This window comes from Oncorhynchus mykiss, chromosome 1, assembly GCF_057628025.1.
Source record: "Oncorhynchus mykiss isolate SJ-2025 chromosome 1, ASM5762802v1, whole genome shotgun sequence".
NCBI classification, from domain to species: Eukaryota; Metazoa; Chordata; class Actinopteri; order Salmoniformes; family Salmonidae; genus Oncorhynchus; species Oncorhynchus mykiss.
Window position 1 is genome coordinate 82,657,490 of NC_143022.1, and position 20,223 is coordinate 82,677,712.

The 20,223-nt window shown below is 43.3% G+C and overlaps 1 protein-coding gene across 2 annotated transcripts in view; it reads right to left on the minus strand.

Moving 5' to 3' along the window:
• The window catches only part of LOC110530138 (spectrin beta chain, non-erythrocytic 1), a 133,732-nt gene that overhangs the window by 14,675 nt on the left and 98,834 nt on the right, over positions 1-20,223 (minus strand). For both annotated transcript variants that reach the window (XM_021612995.3, XM_021612985.3), the window contains 12 exons: positions 16,527-16,790; positions 15,411-15,635; positions 14,732-14,821; positions 14,302-14,586; positions 9,775-9,905; positions 8,233-8,437; positions 7,761-8,135; positions 5,906-6,150; positions 1,970-2,108; positions 1,698-1,782; positions 1,399-1,595; positions 96-196 (listed from right to left, as the gene is read on the minus strand). In XM_021612995.3, coding sequence (XP_021468670.2) covers positions 96-196; positions 1,399-1,595; positions 1,698-1,782; positions 1,970-2,108; positions 5,906-6,150; positions 7,761-8,135; positions 8,233-8,437; positions 9,775-9,905; positions 14,302-14,586; positions 14,732-14,821; positions 15,411-15,635; positions 16,527-16,790 — 2,342 coding nt within the window. The remainder of the gene's footprint in view (positions 1-95; positions 197-1,398; positions 1,596-1,697; positions 1,783-1,969; positions 2,109-5,905; positions 6,151-7,760; positions 8,136-8,232; positions 8,438-9,774; positions 9,906-14,301; positions 14,587-14,731; positions 14,822-15,410; positions 15,636-16,526; positions 16,791-20,223) is intronic.

The following is a 20,223-nucleotide window of genomic DNA, read 5'->3' on the forward strand; positions in this document are numbered from 1 at the left end:
ATGCCTAAACACTGACACAGAACAGAAGCACTAAATAAGTCATGACAGACAGACCAAACAACATTTTAGTGTGGTGCTCCAGGCTTTTCTCTCACCTCTGCTGTGGCGATGCATCGTCCGTCTGGGTCTCTGCAGGTGGTGGATTCCTCTTCCTCTCTTCTTCCTCTTGCTGTCTTCTCACTTCCAGTAATTCCATCTGCATCGCAAACCGACACACAAATCATTAATGACCAACCTAATTAGTCAGATTGAAATTGAGAAACTAAAGTCATTTCATTAAGTCAATTTGACTGATAGACAAATGAGATGAGATTTGGAGAATGTAGTGGACATTCTACCTTTAACTATTAATGAGGAGAGGCAAAAAAATCAATCAATCAAGGTATTAGTTTTATTAAAAAACGTATTATAATAAGGAGGCTGGTCGCCCCACCCCCCACAGGAGAAGGAGTGAGAGCCCACTGAGTGGAGTTAGCTTCTGGGTTATATACCATCTCAGGATAGGTCAGGATAGGCACAACCTCATAGATGACGTACAATGGTTCCAAACACCAACCCCACACATCCTGTGCCAGACCTTCGGCCCCAAATACAAAGAACTTGTTTTGTTCAGTACTTAGGACATTTGTTGTTACTTTGTTCTCTCCCCTAGTTCAAGGTGAAAACTATCTCCCCCTAGGAGGTGACTGACGCACCGACACTGTGGAGACAAGTGATTGGTTCCCTATTACTCACACCATCCCTTCACATGGTTTGCAATAAAGACACATAGTTCATATATGGAAACAATGTTTCCTTCTGACCTCCTTTGCCATACGCCCTGCTGATATTCTGCATAGCAACAGGGACATGTAGACACACATGACTTCTCCCCTCTCTGGACCCCAAGTGACTGAGGCCCACATATGGGAGGAAGTGCAGCTGTCAACCCCAGAGTCCGAAAGGAGACATTCTAATGGCGAGTGCTCAACAGTTCACTCATAAGCATATTCTGCTGATAAGACATCTTAATTATCTTGGTTACCTAGCTAACACCGATTTCTCCACCACAATCTTTCCCCAGAAACAGGCTCCAAAACAGAACAATAGCTCTGTTATTGGTGTGCAGGATATAACCTTTACTCTGTCTAGGATCAAGAGGAACCAGTCAGTTTCTGTCATATTATTGGCGGAGCGGCCAGACATCATTGGTTACCCTACACACAGAACAGTTAGAACAGGCCTCTTAATTTGCACACACACTTATCTTATATGAGTTAGTTTCTTTAACCATCTCAAGCCCAAGAAAAATTCCCCTCACAGGATGGATGCCTAATCTAATTAAAAACTAAATTGAGTTATTGTATGACTGGTTTAACCTACAGCCCTGTGAGTTGTGAACATCCCCTGTCCTCTCACCGTAGTCAGCCGTTCCAGCGCTGAGAAGCGCTCCTCCCAGGTGGCAGCGGACTTCTCAAAGGCCTCGTGTCTCTTGATGAGTTTCTCCACCTCGTCCACGTTCTGCCCCATCTCCCTGCTGGACAGGTACGGCTCCTGTCCCAGCAGCCATGACTCAGCCACACCCGCATCCCTACCAAACTGGTGCACCTCCAGAACTAGGCAGAAACACAGCTAGTCAGACAACACGGCAGTATAAAGCAACAGTTACACAGTAGCTAATACGGTGCAACAGACTGAACACGATTTGATAGAATTACCCAATCTTAGCCACTCCCATCTGTCTTCCCACTTGTCAATCATGTCTTTCCTTTTGTCTGTCAACTGTAGTAACTTCTCTTTGATCTGAAAAATGAAGGGACATTTAGTTTTAACTGAGGCGAAGAACACCATACATGTAATGACACACAACACTAGAGGGAGCCATATTTCCATTCAGAGACAAAGAATTAGAACGAGGCAAAAAAAGAGAAACAGAACAGAGGGAAGTAACAGCATCTGTGAGGGTGTTATGACATCGTTGGCCCCTCACCTCCTCTAATGCGTAGTGTTTCCTTGCCAACAGGGACTTGCCCAGCTCGATGCAGTTGGTGAAGCTGTTGTTGCGGGCGTCGATCTCAGCCTTGATGCCTTGGTGGTTGTTCATCAGGAGCTCCACGGACGACACGTCCCTGAGGACACAACACAATCAGAGGAGTGTGTCACAACAAGGCAAGAGGAGTGTGTCACAACAAGGCAAGAGGAGTGACCCATCAAGACAATTAGAGGAGTGACACACACACACTGAACATATCAAGGTCCCAATGTCCTTTGCTTAGGTTACCAGGGGGTTTAAATGACCAATGAAATGCTACTTACATTGCTAGTTAACTTGCTAGTGTACATTTTCTAAAACCACTGGTACATACAGTCAAGACAGGATGACCTGACACCCAGTGTATTTCAGTGGACTACAGCCGCTCACATAATGTCCCCCCCCCAGAGACCTGTCCGATTACCCTGATCCCTGGGACCATGCCAATGTCAGACTAACCACGAGGCAGGGTGTTACTCCTTCAGACAGTGGAAACAGAGCAATGCAATTACTGACAAACCAAATGTTTCCATTTCTCTCTCCTTCCTGCTTTTTTCACCATTCACCTCAGTAGCCAATCCATCATTCTCTCTCCTTTTCCTCCTGTTTCCCTCTTGCCCTTTACCTGACATCCTCATTAGCCCACAACGTCTGTCGGTCTCTTTCTCCCTCTCGTCTTTTCCTGTCTGTCTCCTGGTGTCTCCCTCTCATTCTGTCTCCATGGTAAGCTGCTGGCTGAGATTCAGCTGAGAGGCACTGAAACCAATTGCCAGATAAGGGCTTGATGTGCTGCTGTCTCCCTGAGAGGAGGACATTGAGGCATGGTGTATACACCATTTTCTGCAGGTGCATTTTAAGTAGCTATAAAAAGGACCAACTGTCAGTGGGAATACATTCAGCTGAGCCATCTGCTGAAAACCTGAGCTGCAGAAAACCTTGCTACAGCATTAAGCCATAAGAGTCTAAGTCCAGTCTAAGATGGGGGGGGATCCTACTACGCTATGTGGAATTGTTTAAAGGTCATACCAAGGATCATTTGCTATTTTTTGAAGACCTCTTAAAGTACCAAAGTAAATAGACACATACATACACACTGCATTCAGAAAGTATTCAGACCCCTTCCCCCACATTGTTACAGCCTTTTTCTAAAATGGATTGAATGTTTTCCTCAATCTACACACAACACCCCATAATGACAACGCATATATCTTAAAGACACTGAAATACCTAATTACATAAGTTCAGACCCTTTGCTATGACACTCGAAATTGAGCTCCGGAGCATCCTGTTTCCATTGACCATCCTTGAGATTATTCTACAACTGGATTTGAGTCAACCTGTGGTAAATTCAGTTGATTGGACATGATTTGGAAAGGCACAGCTGTCTATATAAGGTCCCACAGTTGACAGTGCATGTCAGAGCAAAAACCAAGCCATGAGGTCAAAGGAATTGTCCGTAGAGGTCCGAGACAGGATTGTGTTGAGGCACAGATCTGGGGAAGGGTACCAAAACATTTCTGCAGCATTGAAGGTCCCCAAGAACAGTGGCCTCCATCATTCTTAAATGGAAGAAGTTGGGAACAACCAAGACTCTTCCTAGAGCTGGCCACCCAGCCAAACTGAGGAATCGGGGGAGAAGGGCCATAGCCAGGGAGGTGACCAAGAACCCAATGGTCACTCCGACAGAGTTCCTCTGTAGAGATGGGAGAAGCTTCCAGAAGGACAACCATCTTTGCAGCACTCCACCAATCAGGCCTTTCTGGTCTGTTGACACCAAGATTAAACACTTTGACCTGAATGTTGGTGCACATTGGTGCGGCTGGCTTCCGGGTTGGATGCGTGCTGTGTTAAGCAGTGCGGCTTGGTTGGGTTATGTATCGGAGGACGCATGACTTTCAACCTTCGTCTCTCCCGAGCCCGTATGGTTGTAGCGATGAGAGTTGTAGCGATGAGACAAGATAGTAGCTACTAAACAATTGGATACCACGAAATTGGGGAGAAAACGGGGTAAAATTTTAAAAATAAAAAAAGGAGCAGAGTACAGTGAGCCTTGATGAAAACTGGGCGCTCATGACCTCAGACTGGGGTGAAGGTTCACCTTCCAACAGGACAACAAACCCTAAGCACACAACCCTCATAGCAAAAGGTCTGAATACTTATGTAAATAAGGTATTTATGCTTCTTATTTGTAATAAATTTGCTAACATTTCTAAAAACCTGCTTTTAATTTGTCATTATAGGGTATTGTGCGAGGGAAAAAAAACTACATGTGGAAAAGTGAAGGTCTGAATACTTTTCGAATTCAATGTATATCTATATATACACACATACACTACATGACCAAAAGTACGTGGACACCTGCTCATCGAACATTATGGGCATCAATATGGAGTTGGTCCCCCCTATGCCTCTATAACAGCCTCCACTCTTCTGGGAAGACATTCCACTAGATGTAGGAACATTGCTGCGCGGACTTAAGCCACAAGAGCATTAGTTAGGTCGGCACTAACGTTGGGCAATTAGGCCTAGCACGCAGTAGGCGTTCCAATTCATCCCAAAGGTGTTCAAGGGGTTGAGGTCAGGGCTCTGTGCAGGCCAGTCAAGTTATTTCACACTGATCTCTACAAACCCTTTCTTTATGGACCTTGCTTTGTGCATGGGGGCATTGTCATGCTGAAACAGGAAAGGGCATTCCCCAATGTGTGTGGCTGCTCGGCCATGGAAACCACTTTCATGAAGCTGCCAACGAATAGTTATTGTGCTGACGTTACTTCCAGAGGAAGTTTGGAACTCGGTAGTGAATGTTGCAACCGAGGACAGATGATTTTTATGTGCAAAATGCTTCAGCACTCGGCGGTCCCATTCTGTGAGCTTGTGTGGCCTACCACTTCGGCATGGCTGTGTGCTCAATTTTACACACCTGTCAGCAACGGGTGAGGCTGTAACAGCTGAATCCACTAATTTGAAGGGGTGTCCACATACTTTTTATATATAGTGTATATTTGATGAAAGCAATAAGGCCCCAAAAAATGTTATTAGCCCAAAAACACAATGAATTACTGATTCACTACACAAAACAACAGCTAGTTGTCAAAAAGGAATTTTGTTTTGAAGTGTCTGTCCTATATCTAAGAGACATAAGTGTTTTTGTTGTACATGCATTTAACCTCTTATTTTTGGCACTTAACAGTCTCCATATACAGTACTTCCATAAATGTTTTCAACGGGTACATTCAGACGAGTCTTGTGAGCCCTGTGGGCGTTCCCAGAAGGGGTCATATTAGTATGTACAGACAGAAGTTGGAAGATCGGCTGTACAGACTTCAGACGAGTCCCAAGAAGCTTGTGGCAGTCGTAGAGCAAAACTAAGAACACCACCGTGTTTGTAAGAGTCTCATCATTCCATCTTTTTCATAATAGTTTGTAGGCCAAATCATTCAGACGATTTTCGGGATGCCTCATGGTCTGAGAAACACCGCACTAGCTCTGTCACCTTTCATCGCAGATGAGGAAGTGCAACATAAAGTAGGCGGATGATGTGGATTGAGACGCATCCAATGATCTCCCTAGCTTAAATTGACATATTTCTAGCGATTTACACAGGGGCATGGACTACAACCTTTTAATACAGAGAGTTTTATAGGGTGAGCTAGTGAGGATAACTTTGTAAATCACAACAATCAGGACAGACCATTGAGGATTAGATACATAAAATCTGGACTCGAGCTGTCGACCACAAGCTGCTTACAGAAAACTATAGAGATTATTCTCACCTTTTCTGTTTTTTCTTGAAGAGTCAGTAAGAGAAAATAACATGCACTGAAATAATGTCAAGCCATTTAAAAAAATTATCCGTATATGAGGCCCAACTGTTTCCCGTCAGGTTCACAGTACCTGGGCTTCTCCTGAGCCTCGATGAGGCGGATGACGTCCTCCATCCAGAGCATGAGGTCTCGCACCATGCTGAAGAAGCGGAACTTGTCGCCGGTGTCGAGCAGTCTGACCCTGCGGCCGTCGCAGGCCTCCAGCAGGGTCCTCCAGGCCTCCAGCACCTCACCCTCTCTCTTTTGGATGTCATCAGCCTTGTCTCCGGCGTAGGCAGACTGCAGACGCACAGCATCCTCCTGCAACGTCCTCACCTGGGGAGGGAAAGAAACCAGTCTTATCTATGATTTACATTACAAATCTGTGAGAGATTCACCTTATAGCTGCATAATTTGTTTAGGCTGTAATAGAACTGCTTTACCCCCTTGATCGAGAACACAATCTCATTTTTTTCACAGGTTTTATTTATTTAACTAGGCAAGTCAGTTAAGAACAAATTCTTATTTACAATGACGGCCAACCAAAAGGCAAAAGGCCTCCTGCGGGGACGGGGGCCTGGGATTAAACATTTAAAAATAAATACTTTGTAAATATAGGACAACACACACCAAAATAAAGAGACACCTAAAGACAACATAACACGGCAGCAACACATGACAACATGGTAGCAGCACAAAACATGGTACAAATATTATTGGGCACAGACAACAGCACAAAGGGAAAGGTAGAGACAACAATACATCACACAAAGCAGCCACAACTGTCAGTAAGAGTGTCAATGATGGAATCTTTCAATGAAGAGATGGAGATAAAACTGTCCAGTTTGAGTGTTTGTTGCAGGTCGTTCCAGTCGCTAGCTACAGCGAACTAAACAGACGAGCGACCCAGGGATGTGTACTTTGGGGACCTTCAACAGAATGTGACTGGCAGAACGGGTGTTGTATGTGGAGGATGAGGACTGCAGTCGATATCTCAGATAGGGGGGGCGGGGGGAGGGGGGGGGTTTATAAATAAGCATCAACCAGTGGGTCTTGCGACAGGTAGACAGAGATTACCAGTTTACAGAGGAGTATAGATCGCAGTGATGTGTCCTATAAGGAGCATTGGAAATCTGATGGTCGAATGGTAAAGAACATCTAGCCGCTCGAGAGCACCCTTACCTATCGATCTAGAAATTACATCTCCATAATCTAGCATGGGTAGGATGGTCATCTGAATTAGGGTTAGTTTGGCAGCTGGGGTGAAAGAGGAGTGATGATGATAGAGGAAACCAAGTCTAGATTTAACTTTAGCCTGCAGCTTTGATATGTGCTGAGAGAAGGACAGTGCACCGTCTAGCCATACTCCCAAGTACTTGTATGAGGTTACTACCTCAAGCTCTAAACCCTCAGCGGTAGTAATAACACCTGTGGGAAGAGGGACATTCTTCTTACCAAACCACATGACCTTTTTTCAGAGGTGTTCAGAACAAGGTTAAGGGTCAGCAACAACCTGGGGAATAGTTACATGGGAGATGAGGGGGTATGAATGAGTCAATTGGAAGCTGGGGATGATTGTGGCCATGATAGTTTGAGGGACAGATTGGAAATTTATCCAGGACACCACTACTCTTACGAAAAGTACAAATGGGATATTTAGTGACCAGAGAGTCAGGATAGCCGTTTAACATCCCATCCAAAAGACAGCACCCTACATAGGGTAATGTCCCCAATCACTGCGATGAGGCATTGGGAACGGGAAGTACCTCCTCCTGGCCCTCCCAAACCACTTCCAGCAGCATTTGGTCTCCCATCCAGGGACCGACTAGGACCGACCCTGCTTACCTTCAGAGGCAAGCCAGCAGTGGGATGCAGGGTGGTATGCTGCTGGTTAACTGCCGTAGTAGGTGTTTTGGTCTTTCTGGCTACTGGCGTTATTGTCATACCTGTGTCCCCAGTGCCTGGATGTCGTGTTCAAACGTGGTGTGCATCCTCTGCAGGGTCTCCACTGTGTTCTGGTCTCGGCCCAGCTCCTCAGGCAGCTTCTTGTGTTTGTCCAGGATGCGGTTGAGGATCTCCTTGGCGTCATGGTAGAACTTATGCAGCTCAAAGGAAGCCGCCAGGATCTGCGTGCGTGTGTCGATTAGCTCCAGCAGGTCGGCCCACGCTTCATTCAGCCCGTCCTTCCACTCCGCGATTGTTGCCGCGTCGGTGTGGCCTGAGTTGATGAGTTCATCCGCCAACTGGTTGACGGTATCCACACGCTCCTGACCGATGTTGCCCGTGTCACGAGCAAACTCACGGAAACGCTCCTGAAGCATCTGCAGAGGGATATTATCACAGCAAAGTGAGGACGCACATATTCCGCTAGATACTCTGGCAACAGGGTAACATAAGTGGCATGGCTGCACTACATACCGTGACATGTTCGTAGTCCTGTCCCAGCTCATGTGACCCAGCCACTACTTCCCTTTCAGCGATCCACTGCTCCAGGTCATCCACCTCCCTGTTGAGCTGGAACAGACGGAACCTCTCGTCCAGCTTCCCCCTCCTCTCCTCCGACAGGTCCTTGAGCCCTGCATACAGCTTATCCACCTGGGACTGACGCATGCCGATCCGCTCACTACACAGCAGGCGGAGGAAGGAGGCAGGGTAGGTAGGGGGTTAAGATATAGGATATACATGATCCTACCCTCTCTTCTGTGATGCTAAACTGTCAAGTCTTAACCTCTGGGTGGTTAAATCCTACTTTAACTCAGCAGGAATGGAGACAAACCTTACAGTTACAATCCTCTTGGATTTAGGGGGCACTATTTACATTTTTGGATGAAAAAACGTTCCCGTTTTAAAACAAGATATTTTGTCACGAAAAGATGCTCGACTATGCATATAATTGACAGCTTTGGAAAGAAGACACTGATGTTTCCAAAACTGCAAAGATATTGTCTGTGAGTGCCACAGAACTGATGTTACAGGCGAAACCCAGATAAAAATACAACCAGGAAGTGGAGCATTTTTTGAAACCGCCTCATGCCAATGACTCCTTATATGGCTGTGAATGAGCTTACGTTTTCCACGTATTCCCCAAGGCGTCTACAACATTGTGATGTCTTTTTCCATTGAAGAATAGCCGTAAGGGAGCATATTTAGCAAGTGGTCACATGGTGTCTACCGCAGAAAATCTTGTGTAAAATACTGAGGTGGCCATTTTTCCAATCGCTTCTTATGAGAAACCAATTGCCTCGACGGATATATATGTTAAAAACACCTTGAGGATGGATCCTAAACAACGTTTGCCGTGTGTCGATATTATGGAGTTAATTTTGAAAAAAGTTCAGCGTTGTAATGGTAGCATTTTCCGGTCGATTTCTCGGCCAAGCATGATGAACAAACGGGAGCTATTTCGCCTACAAAAATAATATTTTTCGAAAAAAGGAACATTTGCTATCTAACTGGGAGTCTCCTGAGTGAAAGCATCCGAAGTTCTTCAAAGGTAAATGATTTAGTTTGGTTGCTTTTCTTATTTTCGTGAAAATGTTGCCTGCTGCCAGCAGAGCTAGCATAGCATTATGCCATGATAAACTTACACAAATGCTTGTCTAGTGTTGGCTGTAAACGCATATTTTGAAAATCTGAGATGACAGTGTTGTTGACAAAAGGCTAAGCTTGTGTTTGAATATATTTATTTCATTATATTTGCGATTTTCATGAATAGGAAAAGTTACTAGGGGTATTTACGTCCGCCGCGTTATGCTAATTCGTTTGAGGCTATGATTACGCTCCCGGATCCGGGATTGCTCGTCGCAAGAGGTTAAGTGTCTGGTCTCTGACCACTCTGGGCTGGGTTTAAACCCTTAACATTCTTTAGACTGAAATGGGTGGATATGATCATGGTTTAAACTTCCAAATTTCACTGGAGGTGGTCTTTAAACCTGAGGATGAGCCCCTGAGACCACTCACCTTTCAGGGTGTCCGGCGGCCGTCAGGCCTCTACTTGTCTGGGACAGCTGGTGGACAGTTTCAGCGTAGTCTTCCACAGCCTGCTCCAGTATCTGGTGCTTCTTCAACATGGCCACAGAGCTCTGCTCATCCTACACACACACACACACACACACACAGAGACAGAGAGAGCGTCAAGGTACAGACGGTGACGGCACAGACGGGCACGGGTTGGTATACCATCTATAAGATGTATCTATCTATACCATCTATAAGGCCATTTTGGGAAACCTGCCAAGTTCTCTGTTCTTCCTTGATAAGGTCAGAAAATAAATATGAGTCACGGTCTTACTCCTACCAGTTCCTAAAATCAGAATGGATCATGGCAAAACATTTTAGCTACTCAGCTCCGTGTTCTTGGAATTCTCTCCAGACCAGCTGGAGGAGTTTAAAGGTTTGGTTGACTCACATGCTACTGAGGAATGTGATTGACATTAGGACTTGATGCAGTGGTACATATGATCTATTTTTTTTATACAGCCTGTACTTGTATCTATGACACTTGTATGTTCCTTTAATTTAAATGCATGTTTGTCTACGTGAAAATTATTATTTTTTGAATGGTGTGTCTATGTCTGTAAGTTGTTACGGTATGTCTGATATTTGTCGCAAACATTGTTACCCCCCTGCTGCTGTCTTGGTTGGACCAGGCCTCTCTTGAAAAATGTAATTTATGTCAATGTGACTAACCTGGATAAATAAAGGTTAAATAAATAAAAAAAAATACAAAATCAGTGTACAGGGCACATTATCGACTAGAGACTAGTCTCACAGAGATCCAGTCCTGTGGTAGGAGAATATTAAGGGCCAAGGAGCATCCAGCCTACTAAAGGACATGAAAACATGAACGGGAGGACTACTCTCTGCCTACTCACCTTCCACACCCAATATCCCAGCATGCCACACAACTATGTCGTAAGGCCATGTTTGCCCAAGTCGCTGCACACATCTTTTACCCTTCACCGACTTCCTCATTTGTCACTGTGATAAGGATCCACCTCTGCCTGACAGACCAACAACTTACCAGGCAACATTCCCAGTCCTACCAAGTGCAGAAATACCCCTCGTACAGTACCAACCAGTTATTTCCTATCCAGCAGCTTGCCTTGTAACCACACCCCAGTTCCTATTAAACTCTGCCCCTCCTAATGATCCAGCCCAACAAACTACTGAAGTGCAACCCACCAGTTTTAACCAACACACATTGTATCTCTACCAAAGACAGCTGCCTCCCCCGTCAGGGCCCAATCCCCATCAACCACCGCCAGGGCCCAATCCCCATCAACCACCGTCAGGGCCCAATCCCCATCAACCACCGTCAGGGCCCAATCCCCATCAACCACTGTCAGGGCCCAATCCCCATCCTCCTGCCTCCCCCGTCAGGGCCCAATCCCCATCCTCCCCCGTCAGGCCCAATCACCATCCTCCTACCCCCCCAGTCAGGCCCAATCACCATCCTCTTACATCCTCCATTAGGTACAATCACCATCATCTACATCACATCAGGCCCAATCACCATCAACCTACATCCTATCAAGCCCAATCAGCGGGCTGAATACATTTGGCCTGTCACCTAAATCCCTAACAAACTTTTACAGATGCACAATTGAGAGCATCCTGTTGGACTGTATCACCGCCTGGTATGGCAACAGCATCGGCCACAACTGCAAGGCTCTCCAGAGGGTGTGCGGTCTGCACAACACATCACCGGGGGAAAACTCCCTGTTCTCCAGGACACCTACAGCACCCGATGTCACAGGAAGGCCAAAAAGATCAACAACCAACAACCGCCAAAAAGACAACAACCACCCGAGCCACTGCCTGTTCACCCCGCTACCATCCAGAAGGCGAGGTCAGTACAGGTGCAGCAAAGCTGGGACCGAGAAACTGAAAACAGCTTCTATCTCAAGGCCATCAGACTGCTAAACAGCCACAACTAACACAGAGAGGCTGCAGCCTACATACAGAATCGAATAATATGCCACTTTAATAAATTGATCACTAGTCACTTTAAACAATGGCCCTTTAATAATATGTAAACATTATTAAAGTGCCTATAATCTGGTTCAGGTTATTAATCAACCTACCAGGGTGTTTACAAACACTACAGGAACAAGATCCACATGTATTGATCACATTTTAACTAATGCTGTAGAACTTTGTTCTAAAGCTATATCCGTACCCATTGGATGCAGTGATCACAATATGGTGGCTATATCCAGGAAAGCCAAAGTTCCAACAGCTGGGCCTAAAATAGTATATAAGAGATCATACAAAAGATTTTGCGGATGTTAAAAATATTTATTGGTCTGATGTGATAAATGAGGAGCATCCAGATGCTGCAGTTCATGAATTTATGAAATGGCTTCTTCAAATTATTGATAAACATGCACCTATTAAAAAAAATGACTGTTAGAACTGTTAAGGCACCATAGATTGATCAGGAAACTAAAAACAGTATGGTTGAAAGAGATGGGGCAAAAGGAGTGGCTAATAAGTCTGGCTGTACATCTGACTGGCTTACTTACTGCAAATTGAGAAATGAAGGGACTAATCTGAACAAAAAAGAAGAAGAAACTGTATTATGAATCAAAGATATAAAGAATGATGGAAAAAAAGGGAAAAAAGAGAGGAAAGTTTGTCCACAGGCCTGGAGGGAAGCCAAAGTAATTCCGCTACTCAATTGTGGTAAAGCGGCCTTTACTGGTTCTAACAGCAGACCTATAAGCTTGCTGACAGCAAACTGTTGGAAAAATATTGAGTTTGACCAAATACAATTCTATTTCTCTGTAATTTTCTCTAATTAACAACAGACTTTCAGCATGCTTATAGAGATGGGCACTCAACATGCACTGCACTGACAAATGACTGTTGATTGGTTGAAAGAAATTGATAAAAAGAAGATTGTGGGAGCTGTACTGTTAGATTTCAGTGCAGCCTTTGAAAATCCATAGCACTTAAGTTTTCAACCGTTTATGGTCAATAATATCAACCAGAGCTATCTAATATAACGCAAAGGGTTTTCTTTCATGGAAGCGTCTAATGTAAAACATGTAAAGTGTGGTGTACCACAGGGCAGCTCTCTAGACCCTCTATTCTATTTTGACCAATGACCTGCCACTGGCATTAAACAAAGCATGTGTCCATGTATGCTGATGATTCAACCATATACGCACCAGCAACCACAGCTAATGAAGTCACTGAAACCCTTAACAAAGAGTTGCAGTCTGTTTTGTAATGGGTGGCCAGATGGTCCTGATCATCTAAAACTAAGAGCATTGTATTTGGTCCAAATCATTCCTTAAGTGCTTGACCTCAGCTGAATCTGGTAATGAATTATGTGGATGTTGAACAAGTTGAGGAGACTACATTACTTGGTGTTACCTTAGATTGTAATCTGTCATGGTGAAAACATATTGATTCAATGGTTGTAAAGATGGGAGAGGTCTAGTCGTAAGAAAGAGATGCTCTGCTTTATTTTACACCACATTCCAAAAAGCAAGTTCTGTAGGCTCTAGTTTAGTCTAATCTTGATTATTGTCCAGTCGTGTGGTCCAATGCTGCAAGAAAATACCTAGTTAAGCTGCAGCTGACCCAGCACAGAGCTGCACGTTTTGCTCTTCATTGTAATCAGAGGGCTAATATAAATACTATGCTGCCAGTCTCTCTTGGCTAAGAGTTGAGAGACTGTTTCTTATAAAATTAAGAAGTGATGCAGTCAATGTGTTGAAAATCCCAAATTGTTTGCATAGTCAACTTACACACAGCTCTGACACACACTTATCCCACCAGGGGTCTTTTCATAGTCCCCAAATCCAGAACAAATACAAGAAAACATACAGTATTATATAGAGCCCTTATTGCATGGAACTTCCTTCCATCTCATAATGCTCAAATAAAAATCTAACCTGGTTTCAAAAAATAGAAAAAGCAACACCTCGTGGCACAATGCCTCTCCCCTATTTGTCCTAGATAGTTTGTTTGTATGCATTGATATGTAGGCTACGTGTGACTTTTTTAAATGTATGTTGTTCTGTCCTTGAGCTGTTCTTGTTTAATGATGTTCTGTATTATGTTTCATGTTTTATGTGGACCCCAGGAAGAGTAGCTGCTGCTTTTGAAACAGCTAATGGGGATCCTAATAAAATACCAAATGCCTATATTACATTACATTACATTACTCATCTCACATGCATCTTGCCTATGCCGCTCGGTCATCGCTCATCCATATATTTATATGTACATTTTCTTATTCTATCCCTTTAGATTTGTGTGTATTAGGTAGTTGTGGAATTGTTAGATAGTGCAGTAATATCTAACAAGTTGTCAGAACTAGAAGCACAAGCATTTCGCTATACTCGCATTAACATCTGCTAACCATGTGTATGTGACCAATAACATTTGATCACCATCATCCTACCTCACATTTATTCTGATTGCTCATAAAAAATAACATGTTTTAGCTCTCTGCCCCACTGTACCCCTCACCTTGGCTTTCTCCTCTGACATCATGTAGAGCTCCTGCTCGCTCATCCAGGCCTCGGCTTCAGCAGCATCAAAGTAGTACTGTTGGGCCATGTGGGCCTCCTCCAGGCGTCCATGGCGTTTGCCCGTCTCTTCCAGAATCTGGGCCCACAGGCGCCGCAGGTCGGCCAGCCGCTGGTGGATCCCCTCGCCGCTGAGGCTGTCGTCATCATCCTTGAGGACCTGCAGGCTCCGCTCAAAGATGTCATCACAACGGGGCTGGTGGCCCTGGATCTCCTTCTGCAGGGTCTGGTGGGGAAGAGGTCAAAGGGCAGCAGGTCAGAATGAAGTCAGAAATAGATCTGTCACCCAGACATTAATGTAAATGCTAAGAGCTATATTCTATAGATAGAAATACTGTTCAAGGTTCAAACGGATGGAGTTAGTTTCTTACCTGGTTTTTCTTGATGAGTAACTGGACTGTTTGCAGGTTGTTTCCGTGGTCTGTTGATATTGCAAGTGGCATTCGCTCTTCAACCCAGAGCTAAGAGGAAAACACAGATAGATATGAATAATTTTGGAAGATTGACACTGATGTAGCAAAAGCAATGGAAGCATCTAAACTTAACCACAACTAACAACTTGATGTAAGTGAACTACTTAGACAAAGCTGTTTTTGTTCTGACTGACGCAAGCATTTTAAATCCAGTTGATGGCATACACAGATGCAGACACTTCAGTTCAGAGACCCAACCCAGTCCTTTCAAAACACGTGGCCTACTGCTGCTTGTCTGCCTGAAAGGAGTCAATACAGTCATCACATGAACAAAGAGACCACCACAGCTATGAAAGCATGCACCTGCTGCTACTCAGTGCACCTCCCCCCAACAAAAAACAATTAATTAAATCCCTTCAGACAAGGTGCTGCTCAGCTTCTGATGCTGTTCCACACTGCCATAGGGCACGGATTTCACACAAGCACATAGTATACTGTAGCTTATAGACATTTGCATAAAAATACAAGTAACACTTGCACAAGCAGGCATACATAATCTCTTTCTCTGAAACACACATGCGCACACCCACCCACAGACAGACACGCACACACGGCTACGCTAGACTAATGTACTTACGATCTCATCCTCCATGTCTCTGTTGAACTGGTGGATCTCGCGGGAGGCCATGAGGTTTCCCTTCCTCTTCCGTAGAGGGTCCAGCAGCTGCTGGAACTTCTTCTCCACGATGCGGCGCTGGCCGTCCACCTCGTCCGTATCCTTCCCCTCCTGGCTGAGGACCTGGGCCTGGCTCTGCAGCTCCTCCACCTCCTTCTGACGCACCTCCACCTGGCTCTCCAGCATCTAGGGATGCCACACCAGGAGGAGAGGAAGAGGAGTGGACAGGAAGAAGAGAGGAAAGGAAAGAGACGGGATTACAGCAGGCTCTCTATCTCCCTCTCTGGTCTCTTGAGAGCATGCGATCCAGAGCTCTTCTCATTTCTGCTCTTGGAGTTTCCCCTCTCTCACGCTTGTTTGCTCTCCCTCTTCCAGATGGAACAAACTGTGGCAATGCTCTCCCTCTCACAATGCGCACATTTTGGATCTGGGTTACACAAAGGATACTATGGGTGCACAACCTTTCATTTCACTGTCACTCATATACAAATCAGCATGCTCCACTGACGTTCTAATTATAAGCCTACTGTTTCGCTCCATCACTCAGCTTTACTCCCTCTCCGTCTGTCCTTCTCTCTATCTCTGGCTCTCTTACACAGTGCTGGCTCATCCACACATCAAGGCGAGGGAGAGATTACGTAATGGGACGGGGGGGGGGGGTAGTGTGTGTATGTGCGTAATATGGGCTGTTACATAACATGGTTAGTCTGCTCATTACTGCTCCACACGCTAGTATGAAGGAACCATCTGCATAATAAGCTGTGTTCCAACACTTCATGTGTGTGCTGTTTAGCTTACTCCCCCCCCCCCTTACACAGTTAAAGTAAAAGTGAAAACAAAATCAGGCTTAACACTTAGCTCATCGTTTGGCTATATCGTTTGTCTATGCAAGTGAATTCCTCCTGAGGTAAATTACTGATAGTGGCTTTAACCTAGTATGAAACCATGAGCTAAAATGAGAGAAATTGGTATTTTACCGGTCCATGCATGTGTCAAAGGAGTCAGGAAAATAAGTATCATGGTCACATAACGTAACTGAGGGAGACATACAACAACTCAAACTCCAGTAGTCAGTACCTGTTGTTTCTTGAGCAGGATGTTGACACTGGTCAGATCTTTGCCGTAGTCGTCTGATTGGATCTGTCCATCCACTCCTACCAGCCACTTGTCTAGGTCGGCACAGCTCTGGGTGAACAGCTCGGCCTTGTTGGCATCAAACAGACACTTGGCCTTGGTCTGGGTGGTGGACTCCAGGTCATCCCACATCTTATGGAGCGCTGCCAGCTTTTCCTTTACCATGGACTCGGTCTCCGGCTTCTCAGCCATCAGCTGCATTCCATCCTGGGATTGGGTAGGAGAAAGTCACGCTAAAACATTATGGAGATAAATCGAGCTCCACTAATGCCATTCAGGAAGGAAGACAATGGGAAATTGGTGATTCAGTCAAATCGGACGTGAGCAATGTGACACTGCTCACGATCATTCTCGGCAACAAGCCGTCAATCCTGAACTTTTAAACTACAAGTTCTAGTCTGCAGGGCTACTGCACTGGTTCTGCTGACAGCTTGTTTTGAAATGAATTCCACTGAAAGCAAATAGCATTTTTTCTATCGCTTTGGTAGCATTTTCACATGGTGAAATGTCAGTTCGTACAAAACTCAAAATAGATCATCAAAAAGGTTGTTTTTTCAAAAACTAAAAGGACATTTTCAATTGACTAAGTGCAACACAAAAAAATCCAAAATCACACTAACTTTTTCACCCAAACTAATTAGTGTTTGATCTAGAAATACCTTCCATATAAAGTAATTGACTTTAACAATACAATGCTGACAATACTTTTCATAGGATTCTCTTATTTGTTTATATACATCTGACCATCACTTAATCCAACTACGCTTAATGTTTAATCACTGAACCGTTTGGTAAACCTATAGATTTTAAACTGGTTTGTCTACTATATATAGATTGAGAACTACATAAATAAATTGTTGCTTGTAAAGTATAAAAATCTAAATGACTTGTATGATACATGACACACATACATAATGATTACTCGTTATTGCTAATTGATTTCACATAGTGGTAACCACAATTGGTGCCCATATAAAAAAGGGGCTGTGTGATATTTTCTTTCAACATGGAGCAGGATTTACAGCAAGTGAGAGGAAGAAATCAAAGAGCTCGTGGACAAGGGGCCTGTCAGAGGTCGTCATGGGCCCCATCAAAGAGGTGGGCATGGGACCCATCAAAAAGGTCAAAGAGGTGGGCATGGGACCCATCAAAGAGGTGGGCATGGGCCCCATCAAAGAGGTGGACATTGGAGAGAGAGGGAGGTAGACGGCAGGGAACTGTTGTGTCTAATGAAGTCCAGCCATTTTTGTTGACCATGTGGTAAACAGAGGCCTTAATGTGGCAGAGGATGACACATTAGTTCACCCCAATCTGAAAAGATCAACTGTGAATTCAATCAGATAGATAGCAATAAAAACTGTACCACAGAGGCACAGAATTCGTCAGAGGAACTTATTTAAGAAAGATCAAGTGTAATATATTATACAAAACGAACTGGATGGATTATTGGGGAGAAACGCAATAAATTATTTTTTATTTTCAACATAGAAATGCTACCAAAAATAATTTAGTTAAACAGGAACAAAGTACTTTAAGCATAGGTTTTAATTTTAGTCTAATCCATCTCAACTAACCAAAGTTAATTGTAAAGGATTTTATTTCTAATAACAAGTAAAATGAACAGCTGACTCATGAAGGCCAAATTACAGAGGAACTTCTTGATGCAATTAAAGCCTTCAAGTCCGGGAAAACTCCAGGGCTGGATGGTATACCAGTCAAAGAACACAAAACCTTTGAGTTACTCAGAGGACCGTTATTGGCATGTTTTAACCACTCCTATGAAAATGGTAGATTATCAGATACTGAACAAGGTGGTCTGATTTGACTTTTACTGAAACAGGACCCAGGTGGTAAAGATACAGTACATAAAAAAATGGCATCCCCCTTCAGTGTTCCAGCAAAAAGCATAGAATTAAAAAAGGTATTGTCGGATATTATCAATCCTAATCAGACAGGTTTTCTACATGGACGATACATTAGAGATAATATAAGACAAGTACTGGAAACAATAGAACACTGAAAAATCTGCGAAACCAGGCCTGGTATTCATAGCAGACTTGAAAAGGCTTTTGATAAAGTAGACTGGAATTTATATATAATTGCCTGGAATATTTCAATTTTGGAGAATCTCTAATACAATGGGTTAAAGTTATGTATAGTAACCCTAGGTGTAAAATAGTAAATAATGGCTACTTCTAAGAAAGTACTAAACTGTCAAGAGCAGTAAAACAAGGTTGTCCACTATCGGCATATCTATTTATTATGGCCATCGAAATGTTAGTTATTAAAATCAGATCCAACAATAATATCAAGGGGCTAGAAATCCAGGGCTTAAAAACAAAGATGTCACTGTAAGATGATGAATCATGTTATTATTATCCAACATTTGGATCCCTCCACAGCCTCAGAGGATCAAGATAATTTTTCTAACCTCTCTGGATTACAACGTAATTTTGATAAGTGTACTATATTACGTATTGGATCACAAAAAAATACAACTATTCGTGTAGTTTAAACAATAAAATGGTCTGACAGTGAAGTGGATATACTCTCTTCATATCCCGAAATAAAGAAACTCCCCACAATACATTTTAATAAAACGTTAACAAAAATAGATACAATTTTGCTAACACGGAAAGGAAAATACCCGTCTATTTATGGGGGGCGAAAATCACCCTGATTAGTCATATCCCAGTTCACCCATTTGCTTATGGTCTTGCCGAGCAACTTTAAATTATAAGAGCATATTATTTTTTGGAATGGCAAGCCAGACAATTAAAAGGGCCTATTTATATAATGAATATGAATTCGGAGGGCAGAAATTAGTACATATTAAAGCATTAGACCTCACTAAAGGCTTCAGTCATCCAAAAGTTATAATTAAATCCGAACTGGTTCTCTAGCAGATTAGTAAGAACGTCTTACCATGTTAAAGAAAGGCCCTTTTCCCTTTATTCAGCTTACCAAAATATCGGTCATTTTTAAAACAGGCCATAGAAAGGGGGTTGCAATGTCAGTGTAATCCACCAGAAAAGACAGAAAAAATATTATAACAAATATCATGGTTAAACTCACATAACTAATTGATTAAAAAAACAAATATTTGGAGATAAAAAAATTAACTATAATCTTTGTAATTGATATAAATAGAACTGGTGGAGTTGTCACATGCAGCTAACAAAAATATGGAAACGTCTGCACTATTCAAAATTACAACCAACTAATTACAGCATTACCGCAAAAATTGAGGAGGCAAGTGGAAGGGGGAGAAAGTAAGGAACTTGTCATTCTGCCCTGCATTAAAGACCAAAATTGGTTAAAGAAAATTGTGATAAATAAAGAAGTATACCAGTTTCATTGAAGGACTCAACTTGACAGCTGTGACAAAATAGTTGGGCAGAGATTCAATGTAATGATTCCATGGCACATGGTTTATGAACTGATACACAAAACACTGGATACAAAACGTTGTTTTTTAATACAAAATATTTTAAATTATTGCAGTCAATAGAATGTTAAATATATAATGGTGGATACAACCATCCCGTTTTTGCTGCGAAGAGACAGAATCATTCAATCATTTGTTTTGGTACTGTCCATAAGTAGCTTGTTTTTGGTCACAGGTTCAGGAATGGTTGAA